We start from the raw sequence: 15,021 nt of genomic DNA, 5'->3' as shown, positions 1-15,021 counted from the left end.
TAAACCTAGACAGCAAATCCGGTGTGGAGCCCCTAAGGTGGCTGGACATCATTGAATATCCTCCTGGCAGCTCCTGCAGCCAAGCTGGTGCCAAACATATTGCTTCATAAGCTTTCCTTTGGACTCCACTGGTGAGTGGTTAGGCGTTTGCGGAGATTTGGCATGACATCTAAAACTCTGACAAACTTATATAGAAGTGTGGTGGAGTGTATATTGACTGGCTGCATCACAGCCTGGTATGGACAGACCAATGCCCTTGAACGGAAGACTCTACAGAAAGTAGTGGATACGGCCAAGTGCATCATGGGTAAAGGCCTCCCCACCATTGAGCACATCTACATGAAGTTCTGTCCCAGGGAAGCAACATCCATCATCAGGGACCCCCACCACCCAGGCCATGCTCTCTTCTCACTGCTGCCATCAGAAGAAAAGTACAGGAGCCTCAGGACTCACACCACCAGCTTCAGAAACAGTTACTGCCCCTCAACCTGTCGAACCAAAGGGGAGAACTGCACTCAACTCCGCTTGCCCCATCACTGAAACACTCTCAACCTATCGCCTCACTCCCAAGGACTCTTCATCTCATGTTCTCGATATATATTGCTTATTTATATATTATTATTATTTTTTGCATTTGCACCGTTTGTTGTCTTTCGCATACTGTTTGTCTGCCCCGTGATACAATCTTTCATTGATTCTATTATGGTTATTGGATTTATTAAGTATGCCTGCAAGAAAATGACAAAAATAGAGACATATATGTACTTTGATAATATATGTACTTTGAACTATATTCATCCATGTGGTTTAATGACAAACTTGAACTTCTTTCAGCACTTAACTGTTTCCCTTTCCATAGGGGCTGAATACTTCAGCATTTTCTGACTATGATTCAGATTAAGAGCAGGTTGTGCGTCCCTTCTGGCGAGTCTGTTTGGTGCGGCTGCTCCCGGGAGAGTATGTGCGCGTTCCCTGCATCCGGTTCTCCAGGTGACTCAGCCGGGAGCATTGGGAATTGCTGGGAACTGCAGAAGTTTGGCCTGTGACTCACACCCCTTGGCTGCCGATTCCAGGCAGTCGCGGCCGCTGCGCTGACCGTAAGTGAGCTGCGAAGCCGTGACAATGATGTCAATCGCGGCAGCGGGCGAGGAGGTGGAGGGAGGCAGATTAAAGGACGGCAGGCCGGACCACTCCAACCAGCATTGGGACTCGGGGCTGCAGGTGGACACGGGACGAACAGTGGAGGGGGCGCCACTGAAGCAGTCGGGGGAAAGAAAATAGTGCAAAGAATTGCGATCAACGCAGCTCAAAGCTGTCATGAACTGAATGTCGCTGGTAAACTTGGCATCCACTAACGCAGAAACAATGCTTTGGATGCTGCCAAATGATCTGTTGCACAGTCATACGCGCATAAACCGGAATAAAGCGGACGTACGTGTTATTGGTGGCTAATTGTACCGATGCACGGCGGAATTTCTCGCTATTACACAATTTCTTGTAATAAACGGCCACCATAATGGAAAGATCGAATCACGTACTCTCTTTACACTGCTCAGCCCCCAGCCTGGTACAGAAATAGACCAGGTATATTTTAGGATTTTATGATTTAGAGATGGTTCCTTGACGTAAATCCTGAACCGTTCGGAGCCTCCTGACAAGAATTTAACGTCAGCCTCTGTCTCCCCCTTCTCTCTCTCTCTCTCTCTCTCTCTCTCTGTCTCTGGTTAAAGAGCAATTACATCTGCCAGGGAGGTCAGCTTTCTGCACGGCACGTGTCAAACCCAGTACTCCATCAGTTACCCAGTTATCTCAAACCTGTCTCCTCTCGTTTCAAACCCCTGACAGTCGAATAGAGGTCAAAGCAAAAGAAATTGCGGGTAGGAGGTAATTTCATAACCATAGCCTTCATGATGTAGTGCACGGAGCCATGACCTTCCGCCCGTCAAGTCCATGCTGACCACTGCGAACCTATCTCTATTAATCTCACTCAAAAGATTCATGGGATTCTGGGAGAGCTTTTGATGAAGTCGCACAGAGTTAACAAGATTAAAGCACGAGGGATAAGGGGGTGATGTACTTGCTTGGGTTTAGCGCAAGTAATTGTTATATTATTGTCACATGTTCCAACATCCAGTGAAAAGCCTTTAGTCTTCATGCTGATCAGATGGGTCGTTGCATGTAGAAGTACTTACTGCCCGTTCCGTTGCTGGCATTTAGAGTGGCAATGAAGGTCGTCCATTTCTGTCCGTCACACACAGATGTCAAACAAGAGAAAATCTGCAGATGCTGGAAATCCAAGCAACACACACAAAATGCTGGAGGAACTCAGCAAGCCAGGCAGCATCCATGGCAAACAGTACAGTGGACGTTTCGGGCCGAGACCCTTCGGCACGCACAGATGTAGGATTCTTCATTGCCGTTTCCTGTTGCAATTTTATTGACCGTTCATGGTTGTTAGCTCTGAGCTGACCCCCCCCACTCCCGAAACTGGAGTCATAAAGCCCCGACTCCAGGCAATACCGCTCACTGAGGCACGCAAGCCTCCAAATCCTATGACAAGGTTGTGGTCCCGCTTAGAGTATATTATGGTAGCAAAAGGCAGGGGGAGGAAACTGAATGCAGAATATAGTGTTTCCCTTATAGAGAAAGTGTAGAGCAGGTGGACATACAAAGGGCGACCAGCACGAGGAGGATCAGAGATCAAGAGTTCATCTTTATCAAACAAGAGGTCTGTCAATGGGGGAGAACCTGCTTACACCTTCTCTTCTCAGGTTGGAAGATTGTAACCAACAGGGTTCAGGATGGGCAATGTTCGCACATAGCCTTTGTTGCCGCGCAGTTTTCAGGCTGTGTAAAAATTTCCTGCTCAGAGCAATGGTTGGTCCACGCAGCTGTAACTAAAAAAATTAGAGAGAACGTTGCTGGGGGTGTGTGTGTGTGGGGGGGTGGGGAGTGAATGTTGGGTTCCATCTATTTATAAACTATATGAACAATATTTTCAAGTTTGTTGACTTCCATTTTGCTGACTGCACAATGGTAAACAAGAATGAATTGGGACGAAGAAGCAAAGGGAATTGGCTTAAATGTGGAAAACAGTGAGGTTATTTAACTTGACAGCTAAAGCACATGTAGAGTACATTTAAAATAGTGCGAGATTGGGAAATATTGAAGTTCAATGGCACCCAACTGTCCTTGTACACAGTTCAATGAAAGCCAGTGTACAAGTGCCACAGGCAATTAGAAAGGCAAATAGGTTTGCAGATATCCCTAACCTCCCATATTCCCATTTCCCTCTCTGTCCCATCCATCATTTTTGCTTCCGTTCCCAAACATCCCCACCCCCAGATTCTCTTTCCACACATTTTTGTACCTCTCTCCCTCCACCTACTACACACACACTTCACTCACTGGATCCCATGCTCCTCTGGTTCCATCTGCCCTCCATCTCTCCATGAATAGTTCCCATTATCACCTTCCCTGCTTATCATAGTCCAATACTGGGAGCCTTTGTGTTCCTGTTTATCAGCTTTGTAGCTTTACCCTCCCCTCTCCCCATCTGCCTCCATCTATCCTTCTTTCCCTTACCTGCTCCTCTGTCTCACAAGCTCATCCATTCTTTCCCCCCCTGCCATCCTTCACCCTTTCCCAATCCGCCAGTCAACTTCTTGCCCTGTCTCAACCCTATTCCCACCCCTCCCCCCATGCTACCTGCATTATCAATCCTGATGAAGGGGTTCGATCTGAAATGTGGGCAATTATTTCACCCCACCTCGACCCACTGAGCTTCTCTAGTGGGTTGCTTTTTGCATCAGATTCCAGCATCCATAGTCTCTCATGTCTCCAGATAAATGGTATTTTGGCCTTTATTGTTTGAGGCCTTGACAGCAACAGTAAAGGTGTCTTACTGTGACAATATGGAACCTAGGGAAGACCGTGCCTGGAGAATTGTGTAGAGTTTTAGTCTCCTTACCTAAAATAAATGTAAAAGAGCTAGAGCAGTGAAGATTCATCAGGCTGCTCCCTTAGATGGTGAATCCCCTCAGACCCGATCACATCTGTCGGGCATTTCCAACATTCTCTTTTTGGTTTCACTTCTCTGCATTGTCTCTGTTCTGCACTTTACAACTTTTACATACGGCTCTGCATGTTTTTTCTTTCTCTAAATATGCTAATTACTCATTTAACCATAAGGCTTTGTAAACAGCATATCACCACAGCAACCATGGCTTCACCCTGTCAGAGATATATATTCCCTTTGTACTGTCTATCCCTCTCCCACCCTCTCTACAATTTAAAACAAACTTGTTTAGTCATTTCACAAACAAAAGAAAATCTGCATTTGCTGGAAATCAAGGTAATGCACACAAATTGCCAGAGGAAGTCAGCAGGCCAGGCAGCATCTATGGAAAAGAGTAAACATTCAATGTTTTGAGCTGAGACCATTCACCAGGACTGTTGTTTACTCCTTTTTTCCCAATTGTGTGTGTGTGTGTGTGTGTCTGTGTGTTGAACTGAATTGATTTTATTACTTACATCCTTCAAATATGTGAGGAGTAAAAATCTTTACGTTACGCCTCCGTCTAAATGTGCAATGTGCAATTTATAGTAACGTAATAAATATTATAGTCATAGTCATTATTGATCCCGGGGGAAATTGGTTTTCGTTACAGTTGCACCATAAATAATTAAATAGTAATAAAACCATAAATAATTAAATAGTATTATGTAAATTATGCCAGGAAATAAGTCCAGGACCAGCCTATTGGCTCAGGGTGTTTGACCCTCCAAGGGAGGAGTTGTAAAGTTTGATGGCCACAGACAGGAATGACTTCCTATGATGCTCTGTGTTGCATCTCGGAGGAATGAGTCTCTGGCTGAATGTACTCCTGTGCCCAACCAGTCCATTATGTAGTGGATGGGAGACATTGACCAAGATGGTATGCAACTTGGACAGCATCCTCTTTTCAGACACCACCGTGAGAGAGTCCAGTTCCATCCCCACAACATCACTGGCCTTACGAATGAGTTTGTTGATTCTGTTGGTGTCTGCTACCCTCAGCCTGCTGCTCCAGCACACAACAGCAAACATGATCGCACTGGCCACCACAGACTCGTAGAACATCCTCAGCATCGTCCGGCAGATGTTAAAGGACCTCAGTCTCCTCAGGAAATAGAGACGGCTCTGACCCTTCTTGTAGACAGCCTCAGTGTTCTTTGACCAGTCCAGTTTATTGTCAATTCGTAACCCCAGGTATTTGTAATCCTCCACCATGTCCACACTGACCCCCTGGATGGAAACAGGGGTCACCGGTACCTTAGCTCTCCTCAGGTCTACCACCAGCTCCTTAGTCTTTTCCACATTAAGCTGCAGATAATTCTGCTCACACCATGTGACAAAGATCAACTATGGCAGAGTCATCTGAAAACTTCTGAAGATGACAAGACTCTGTGCAGTAGTTGAAGTCCAATGTGTAAATGGTGAAGAGAAAGGGAGACAAGACAGTCCCCTGTGGAGCCCCAGTGCTGCTGATCACTCTGTTGGACACACAGTGTTGCAAGCACACGTACTGTGGTCTGCTAGTCAGGGAATCAAGAATCCATGACACCAGGAAAGCATCCACCTGCATCGTTGTCAGCTTCTCCCCCAGCAGAGCAGGGCGGATGGTGTTGAATGCACTGGAGAAGTCATATTATGTTCAACAGGACATTCAATGTAACATAGAAGTACAGTTTTGTCAGCGTGAATTAATCAGTCTGATGGTCTGGTGGAAGAAGCTGTCCCGGAGCCTGCTGGTCCTGGCTTTTATACTGCCGTACTGTTTTCCAGATGGTAGCAGCTGGAAAAGTTTGTGGCTAGGGTGACTCGGATCCCCAATGAACCTTCAGGCCCTTTTTACACACCTGTCTTTGTAAATGTCCTGAATAGTGGGAAGTTCACATCTACAGATGTGCTGGGCTGTCTGCACCACTCTCTGCAGAGTCCTGCGATTGAGGGAAGTACAGTTCCCATACCAGGCAGTGATGCAGCCAGTCAGGATGCTCTCAATTGTGCCCTGTAGAAAGTTCTTAGGATTTGGGGGCCCATACCAAACTTCTTCAACTGTCTGAAAGAGGTGCTGTTGTGCCTTTTTCACCACACAGCTGGTGTGTACAGATCACGTGAGATCCTCGGTGATGTTTATGCAGAGGAACTTAAAGCTGTTCACCCTCTCAACCCCAGATCCATTGATGTCAATAGTGGTTAGCCTGTCTCCATTCCTCCTGTAGTCCACAACCAGCTCCTTTGTTTTTGCAACATTGAGGGAGAGGTTGTTTTCTTGACACCACTGTGTCAGGGTGATAATTTCTTCTCTGTAGGCTGCCTCATTATTATTTGAGATTAGGCCAATCAGTGCAGTGTCATCACCAAATTTAATTGGCAGATTGGTCCTGTGGGTTGCGACATAGTCATGAGAGAGTAAAGGAGTGGCTTAGTACACAGCCCTGAGGGGCACCTGTGTTGAGGGTCAGAGAGGCAGTGGTGAGGGAGCCCACTCTTACCACCTGCCGGCGATCTGACAGGAAATCCAGGATCCAGCTACACAAGGCAGGGTGAAGGCCGAGGTCTCTGAGCTTCTTGTCGAGCCTGGAGGGAATTATGGTATTAAATGCTGAACTGTTGTCGAAGAACAGCATTCTGATATAAGTATCCCTCTTCTCCAGATGTGTAAGGATGGTGTGTAGAGCTGTGGCTATTGAGTCACCTGTCGACCAGTTGATGTGTGTGTGTGTGTGTGTGTGTGTGTGTGTGTGTGTGTGTGTGTGTGTGTGTTTCAGTTTCTCTTCACATGCACTAGATACAGATGTCCCTACCAAGAGCTGTATTAATTGCCCACCTCTCATTGTACTGAACCGAAAAGCTAAGACTCAGTCACATTGATGGACAGCAGTCACAAAAGGAACAGACTGAGGAAGATCTCCCTCCATGAAGAACATCAGTGAATCAGATGTGCTCTCACACCATTCCACCGGTGTCCCAGTTACCATATTAGCTAATCTTCCTTTGAAGAAACAACAGATTTATTTAATTACTTAAATTAAATTCCCCAACTGCTTCAAGGAGATCTAAATACACCTCCCAGTCTAGCATCTATAATGTCAACCAACAAGCTACCATAAATTAGCCCTGGGCCTTCCTGTCATAACACATCGATCTCATTCACTGAATCAGTCTGTTTTGTGTGAAAAGCTGTGTGGGGTAAAGCAAAGTATCCTTAACTTGTGCATCTCTCAGCCCAAGGACAAGAGTGGTCAGCCGATTAGTGAGTTGGAAGATGTGTTTGTTTTAGCAACAGATTTTATAGGACTTGGCAGGAGATGAGGGCATTTTCTTTTACGCCAGACAATACCTGGATCATCTCAGAGGCACCAGTCTTGGACTTGAATGTGGTTACAAACTCTAGGCCTCACTGACTATAATCATCCACTTTGATTGGTACTGGGGGGAAAAAAAAGATACAGTAAAATTCTAAGAATCAGGCTCGCTTGAATCATTGGAGACACAAGAGACTAGAGGTGCTAGAACCTGGAACAACAACCAATCCGTTGGAAGGTTGCTTGACCATTCCACTCCTCTATCATACGCCTGTTACCCTTGGGTCTTTGGTAGTGTTGGACTAGCAAATTTTCCAGACTATTGGACTTTAGAGAATAAATCAGTAACAGGCCCTTCAGTCCACAGTGTCTGCGCTGAACCTAATGATGAGTTCAACTAGTTTCCTCTGCCTGTGTGTGATCTACATTTCTCCATTCTCTGTATAGTCATGCACCTGCCTAAAAGCCACTTCAATGCTAATATGCTCCCTGCTTCCACCACCGTCTCTGGCAATCTATTCCAGGCACTCAACACTCTGTTTTAAAAAAACTTTCCTCACACATTTCCTTTAAACTTCACCCCCTCGATTTAAAGTGTGCTCTCTACCAATAGCCACCCCGCTGCCCCCCCCATTTCACTTCTTGCTCCATTTACTCAGTAGTAAAGTAAAATTTCCATGGAATTCGTTGAGTTTGAAAGGAGCAGGGAATGTACGATTACTCAATGTACCAGCTCCTGCTACAAACATACCCTGTCCCTGATCCCTGGTGTTCTGAACTTGCCTGCAGTCTGCAGCAGTTCTGCAGAGGACTCTGCACCAAAGATGACAATTCAGGTGTTCCCAGACAGGAAATCAGGATGAGCTGGGAGAACCACTCCCTAATGAAGATCAGGACTTCAGTGGTCCAATCAGGTGACCCTGACCTTCACAAGAAATCCGGATTCAACATGCAAAATACTATCATAGATGCCAAGAGACATTAGCAGTCCACAATCAAGTTCCAGAACAGCCGTAAGTTGTAGCAGGGCTTACATGTTATAACAGGCTACAAGACAAAATCATGCAACATTAATGGACAGTAGCATGCCCCTTCCTGATTAGCTTTGAGCGTTCTATACATGTTTTCAATGGAAGTGGATTGAACTGTCACCACCCGCCCCGTAGAGCCTGTGCAGACCAGCTGGCAGGAGTACTGGAAGACATTTTTAACCGCTACTTCAATCTGAGGTTCCCACCTCCTCTAAGAAGACCAATATCATCCCAATACTTAAAGGTAACACAGCTTAATGACTACTGCCAGATGGGTCTGACATCCATTGTTCATGAGGTGCTTCAAAAGCTGTAAGACTCCATCACCAGGGTTCTGGTCATTCCATCCACAATGCACAGAAGACATCACCAGTACTAGTAAACGGAATCGAAATAATTGAAAGGCAAGCAAGTTATTGTTACCGCTTCAAAGAGGGGCCCAAGGATTGGGGTAGTAAAAGGTCTCAATGACAAGTGATTTCACTGAAGTATAAAACCCCAAGAAGGGTCAGCAGGATAGACTGCAAGTGGCCAGTCCCCATGGGTGGAGAGCCTTGAACTAGAGTGAAATGGAGAGGTGTGGATCATCTACAGCCAGAAGAGATTTCATTTAATTTGGTATCATGTTTGGCAGAGACATGATGGGCCAAAAGGCCTGCCCCTGTGCCCTGTGTATTCTCCGGTGAATGACTCACCTTCTGACACCACCAAAGCCTTTCCAAACAGGTAGCGTGTTGCTTTACAGCGCCAGTGATCTCCGATGGGGGTTCCGTTCCTGCCGCTGCATGTAAGGAGTTTGTACGTCCTCTCTGTGACTGCGTGGGCTTCCTCCGGGTGCTCCGGTTTCCTCCCACACTCCCAAGACATGCGGTTAGGGTTAGTGAGTTGTGGCATGTGATGCTGGCGCTGGGAAAGTGACGACGCTTGCAATCCTCACTGTCTTTATTTGATGCAAACGCCGTGCTTCACTCTATGTTTCAATGATTCGATGTGCACGTAACAAATAAAGCTAATCCATCTATCTATCTTTCCACCACCGACAAGACACAGGCCAGGAATGGGATGGAACAGTCCCCAGCCGTCTGGTTCCAGCACCAACTAAGGAGGCCAACACCATCTAGAAAAAGCCAGTCTGCCTCACTGGTACAAATACTCATTCTCTCCACCACTGTTACTCTTACCATTGGTTTTCTCTGTCTTCATTTCATAATGGCTTAGTTTGTAATCTATATATATACAGCAATCTCATTTGGGAATTTATCTGGATACTTTTATCAAATCCAACAAAATAAAGGAAGACGGCTACATCAGAGCAGCCAAAACTTTGCGTGCTTCAGAAACCACACAGCCTCTGCTGTATTATATCAGTCTCATCCCATGCTGTGGACCTCAGTAACCTCCCTTACTACTTTGGCTCTGCTGGTGCTTTATAATACTGCATTTAGACAAGAAAATGAGCTCAAGTCTGAGGAACCATGGCCTCAGGAGAAGGGCTGAGGTTTTTATAAGGAAGGTCTATAGGTTGTAGCTGGGTCAGAAGAGCTACTTGCTAAACTATGTGCAAATTTTCCATAAGAAGGCCAACAGTTTACTCCCATTGGTGGATTCCTAACAAATGACCAAGGGTAACAAACTGTTGAAAGAATTCAAGAGGTCAGGCAGTGCTCTAGCAGTTTGTTTGTTGCTCCAGGTTTCAGAATCTGCTATTTATTATGTCTCTAAAGATCCAAGGGTGTCTGTTTCTGGGAATTTCAATTTATATTTTTTATCAGTACTGGTCCAAGTTTGTGGGGCCCAGAATCACTAACCACAGTCTGGTCCAAGACTAGTGTTTCTGATGCCAAATCCTGTTAGGTTCTCCTGGTGTTCATGCAGGTAATGTCAACATAATTTTAGGTGGTAATTATTTCTTCTCAATTGAAAACATCAACCCCTTTTTAAGTCTTCCACCGATCAACTTATGTCTACCTATTGGACTTCCTACTAAAGGAAAGGGTCCTTTCTGTTTTAGAATGAAATCAGAGAATTGTTATGACACAGAATGAGAGTATTTGGCCCATCAAGTTAGCCTTGACTTCTAGCAAAGCAATCTCTTCTGTCCTATTCTCCTAATCTTCAACAGAGCCTAGCAAGATGTTTTCTCTTTGATGTTGACCACATTTCTTTACAGAACCTCTGAGTGAATCTGTTTCTATGTACAGAGTTCTTGGATATATCTCTAATCAGTGAAGGAACCAAGGGTTATGGTGAAAGGACGGGAAAATGGACTGAGGAATGTTGGATCAGCAACGATCCTCTGAAGGAACGGGCCGAATAGCCTATCCATTTCCTACTTTATATGGTCTTAGTTAAATATTTCTCTTTTACATAAACAGACACTGATGTATACACACACACACACACACACACACGTGCACAGATATACAGACATACTTAGATGAGATGCATATGCACAAACTTAGACAAACACACACACATGCATTGACACATAAAGGCAAAAATACACAAAGACACAGAGACACATACACATACATATGGATATAGACACACAAACACACACACACACACACACGTACGTACACACCCATGTGCACACACACACGTGTACTCAGAGGCTTTCAGTATCAGGTTTATCCGTATTCTATTTCTGGCTCCAATACAACCGCTTTGTATGTAGTTTTCCACCTCGTTCTCTCCCCCTGCTGAGGCACAATGTTGCCTGGGAAACAGAGCTGTTGGCTGATGTGACAGTTATATGCCAAGCTGTGTACATGATGTTTCAGGCCCAAGCCATTACACAATTAGTGCCTGTGCTCTGGAAACCACTTCCACCCTTTAATTGGCGCTTAAGTGCTCTTGCTTTCCTGCATATGTTATTTCTGGTGTTCTCCATTATACCTTTAACCCTTTGCTGTCTACGTGAACATACTCAATTGACTTTAAAGTAATAATTTTCCTGCCTCTTCACCATTCTAACTTCCTTCAATCTCATGCCTTCTCAGCTGAAGGACTGGCTATATTATTCCATAATGATCTAGCACACCCTCATTTATTTGAACGTTGGCTTGAGAATCAGAGAACGTGGTTAAGGACATTAGAAACCATTCCTTATAACCTGGTTTGTAGAGCTGGAGTTAACAGGAGAGATTGGATACTGGATAGTAGGATTTGAGTTATCAGGAGAGATTAGATATTGTGTTGTAGGGTTTGGATTATCAGGGGAGGTCGGAGACTGGATTGTAGAGCTTGAGTTAATAGGAGAGATTGTATACTGGATTGTAGGGTTTGAGTTATCAGGAGAGTTTAGATACTCGATGGCAGGGTTTGAGTTATCAGGCAGATTATATACTTGATCATAGGGTTTGAGTTAACAAAAGAGATTGGACATTGGATTGTAGGGTTTGAGTTATCTGGAGAGATTGGATACTGGATTGTAGTTTTTGGATTATCGGAGGGATGCTGGATTGTAGGGTTTGCGTTATCAAGAGAAATTGGATATTGGATTGTAGGGTTTGGATTATCGGGGAGATTGGATAGGCTGGAGCACAGGAGGCAGAGAGGTGACGTTACAAATGTTATAAAAATGATGAAAGGCATATACAAGGTAGATAACCAGAGCCTGTTTTCTATGGTGCAGGTCTAAAACTAGTCGGCATCAGTTTCAGGTGAGGGGGAGGAAATTTAAATGGGGTTATGAGGCATTACCTCATCACACAAGAAATAATCGGCCTCTGGAATGAGCTGACAGAGGAGCTGGTGCTGAGGCAGGAATAGTAGGAGCATTTAAGAAGGATTTGGACAAGTGCTTGAATGAGCATGTCACAAAGGGATTTGGAATTAATGCAGGATTGTGGGATTAGCTTTAATAGGCATAATGATCAGGATAGACACTGAGCCAACTGTACAACTGTATAACTATCACTTCCAAATGCACACAAAGCTATTGTGCACTGGAGTTTACAGGTCAGAGACAAACTGAGGTCAGGACTTGGTGTTGTAAGATACCTGTTTGTGGAAGCAGATGAGTAATGTACTGGGAAGGTAGCCAGAACATTAGCCAACAGTATAGAAACACAGGAGGATGTACTGAGATGTAGTAAGAGCTGATACAATCAATGATTTAATTCAGACAGGAGTGGCAAATCAAAAAAACAGCATGTACAATCCTGGAATGTTCCTTAACACGGCAGATAATAGATTAATGTACTCACATATTAAATAGATATGTTGTCATTATTTGACTTCAGTTGATCTTTGGAAGGGCACAATTAATCTGACTTTCTGGTGCCCTTCAGAGATTTCAATCTAACATTCTTTTTAAATCTTTTTATTAATTTTCCAAAATTATAAACAGAATAACAATATTGATACAGCGAGATTGGAATAATCTTATTGTTGATAAGCATGTACAAAAAGATTTCAAATAATACATGTATAATAGACTTCCAAACTCTTAATATAATTAATCACAGAGAAAAAAGAAATAAAAAGAAAAAAATACAAAGAAACCCCGCACAAAAAAACAAAAAAAAAACTAAATACTAAACCCAAAAAAAAAGAAAGCAAATGGAACAAAACAAAGCTAGACCATTATCTTTAAATCAAACACGTTCAGTAATGTCGTCAACTCCGCTCCTCTATTCATATATTTTAAGTTAATAAGAAGAATTCGGAAAGGTCAAATTACATCATATGAAACTGTTGAGTAGATGGTTTCCAAGTCTCTTCAAATTTAACTGAAGGATCAAAAATGTCACTTCTGATTTTTTCTAAATTTAAACATAATATAGTTTGGGAAAACCATTGAAATGTAGTAGGAGGATTAGTCTCCTTCCAGTTCAATAAAATGGATCTTCTGGCCATTAAAGTAACAAATGCAATCATCCAACAGGCTGAAGAGGATAAAAATCTATGTTCTACTATTGGCAAACCAAAAATTGCCGTAATAGGATGGGGTTGTAAATCAAAAAGCAAAACTCTTGAGATAATATCAAAAATATCTTTCCAGAATTCTTCCAAAAGAGGACAGGACCAAAACATATGAGTTAAAGAAGGCACCTCAGAGTGACATCTGTCACAAATAGGGTTTATATGGGAATAAAAATGGGCTAATTTATCTTTAGACATATGGGCCCTATGCACTACTTTAAATTGTATTAGTGTATGTTTAGCACATATAGAGGAAGAACTAACTAATTGAAAAATTTTATCCCATTTCTCTATAGGTAGGCAAAGTTGAAGTTTCAATCTAACGTTACTGGTGATATCGGGACCAGTCAAGCCTCCACATGTGTGATGCTTGATGAGTCTGATGTGGTCGTCAAGGTTACTACATGTCATGGTCTGATCAGAAGGATAAATAGAAACAAGCAGTTCAAGTATTTCTTAACTATCAATCCTGTGTCCTGATGAATGATAAATGTCTGTAACTTACCAATAACTCAACAATAGCACTTACCTTAACTAGAGCTGCCATGACACACTGATCTCCTGCCTGGACATCAACCTCCGTTCCCCCCGTCTCCAGAGCCACGAAATCTCGGACCTCTGAAGGTGAGCAAAGCTCTTAGACCATGCTCTTGGCATGCCGAATAATGGCCAGTTGTGAAATCCCGAGAGCAGGTCCCATTCTCGCAAAGAATCGTAGTGGGCGTGTACCTCCAGGTCAGGGTCTTCAAAAGAATCCTGAAAGGGAAAAATAGAGATATTAAAAATGGAAAAAGCCCTCTTCAGCCATTCTCAGCCCATTTCCAAAATATTCTCATTCACAATAGTCTGCTGTTCTGGATGATGCAGGTACTTTGTTGAATTTATCAACAAATATGCAATTGACTGCAGCATGTCACCCAAAATTGTCCCTTTAGATGGCTGTCCTTCAGAGTTTGGACCAAAGTTATTTTATGTAAAGGGGTCGCATCAGTGAAAGAGATGGCTGCTAAAGAAAATGCCTTGCAGGGGCACCACATGGAGAAAAACATGGGGTAGGGAGTCCGAGTGAAGACACACAGCACGGTGGCTTTGCTAGGAGAGCTGCCACCTCAGTGACCTAGGTTCATATCTGACCACGAGGAGTGTGCAAGCTCTGCCTTTGATAGCGTGGAATTTGCTCACGTGCCCTAGTTCCCTCCCGCATTCCAAAGGCATGCAGATTGGCAGGTTAATGGCCCCTTGTGTGTAGGTGAGTGGCAGGATCTGTGCTAGGCAGTTGATAGGAATGCAGGGAGAACAAAATGGCATTAGTGTAAGTTTAGAATAGATGGCTGTTTGATGGTTAGCATGGATGCATTGGGCAGAAGGCATGTTGCTGTGCTGTATGTCTCTATGACTGGAGAACATGAAATGTAGTAGCATCCCAAATGGACAAGACTATTTGAATATCTAGTGATTATAATGGGTCACTCAATTCAGCTGGCTACTGAAGAGGATTCATATAGAGAACTGCCAAGAACCAAAATGTTCATCAAATCAGATCTCAGCTGAATGGGGATATGGAGAACCAGAAATATTTGATGATTAATTGACATTAGAGTCATTCGTTGTATCCGTTAGTCTCATGAGACCATGGATCTGTGCCTGGAAAGTCTTACTTCAGTCTGTGTTGGTAAAGCAGCGCCTGTTGTGGCTGTAGGGGCCCACA

The 15,021-nt window shown here is 43.8% G+C and overlaps 1 protein-coding gene across 1 annotated transcript in view; it reads right to left on the bottom strand.

Moving 5' to 3' along the window:
• The window catches only part of mrpl33 (mitochondrial ribosomal protein L33), a 169,599-nt gene extending 155,729 nt beyond the window's left edge, over positions 1-13,870 (bottom strand). Inside the window, exon 1 of the mRNA XM_063040673.1 lies at positions 13,843-13,870. Within this exon, the coding sequence (XP_062896743.1) occupies positions 13,843-13,860 (18 nt within the window). The 5' untranslated portion in view covers positions 13,861-13,870. The remainder of the gene's footprint in view (positions 1-13,842) is intronic.
• Positions 13,871-15,021: the final 1,151 nt, after the last annotated feature.

This window comes from Mobula hypostoma, chromosome 2, assembly GCF_963921235.1.
Source record: "Mobula hypostoma chromosome 2, sMobHyp1.1, whole genome shotgun sequence".
Classification (NCBI taxonomy): domain Eukaryota; kingdom Metazoa; phylum Chordata; class Chondrichthyes; order Myliobatiformes; family Myliobatidae; genus Mobula; species Mobula hypostoma.
Note: the sequence above shows the minus strand (reverse complement) of the source record. Positions and strands in the feature narration are given on the sequence as shown.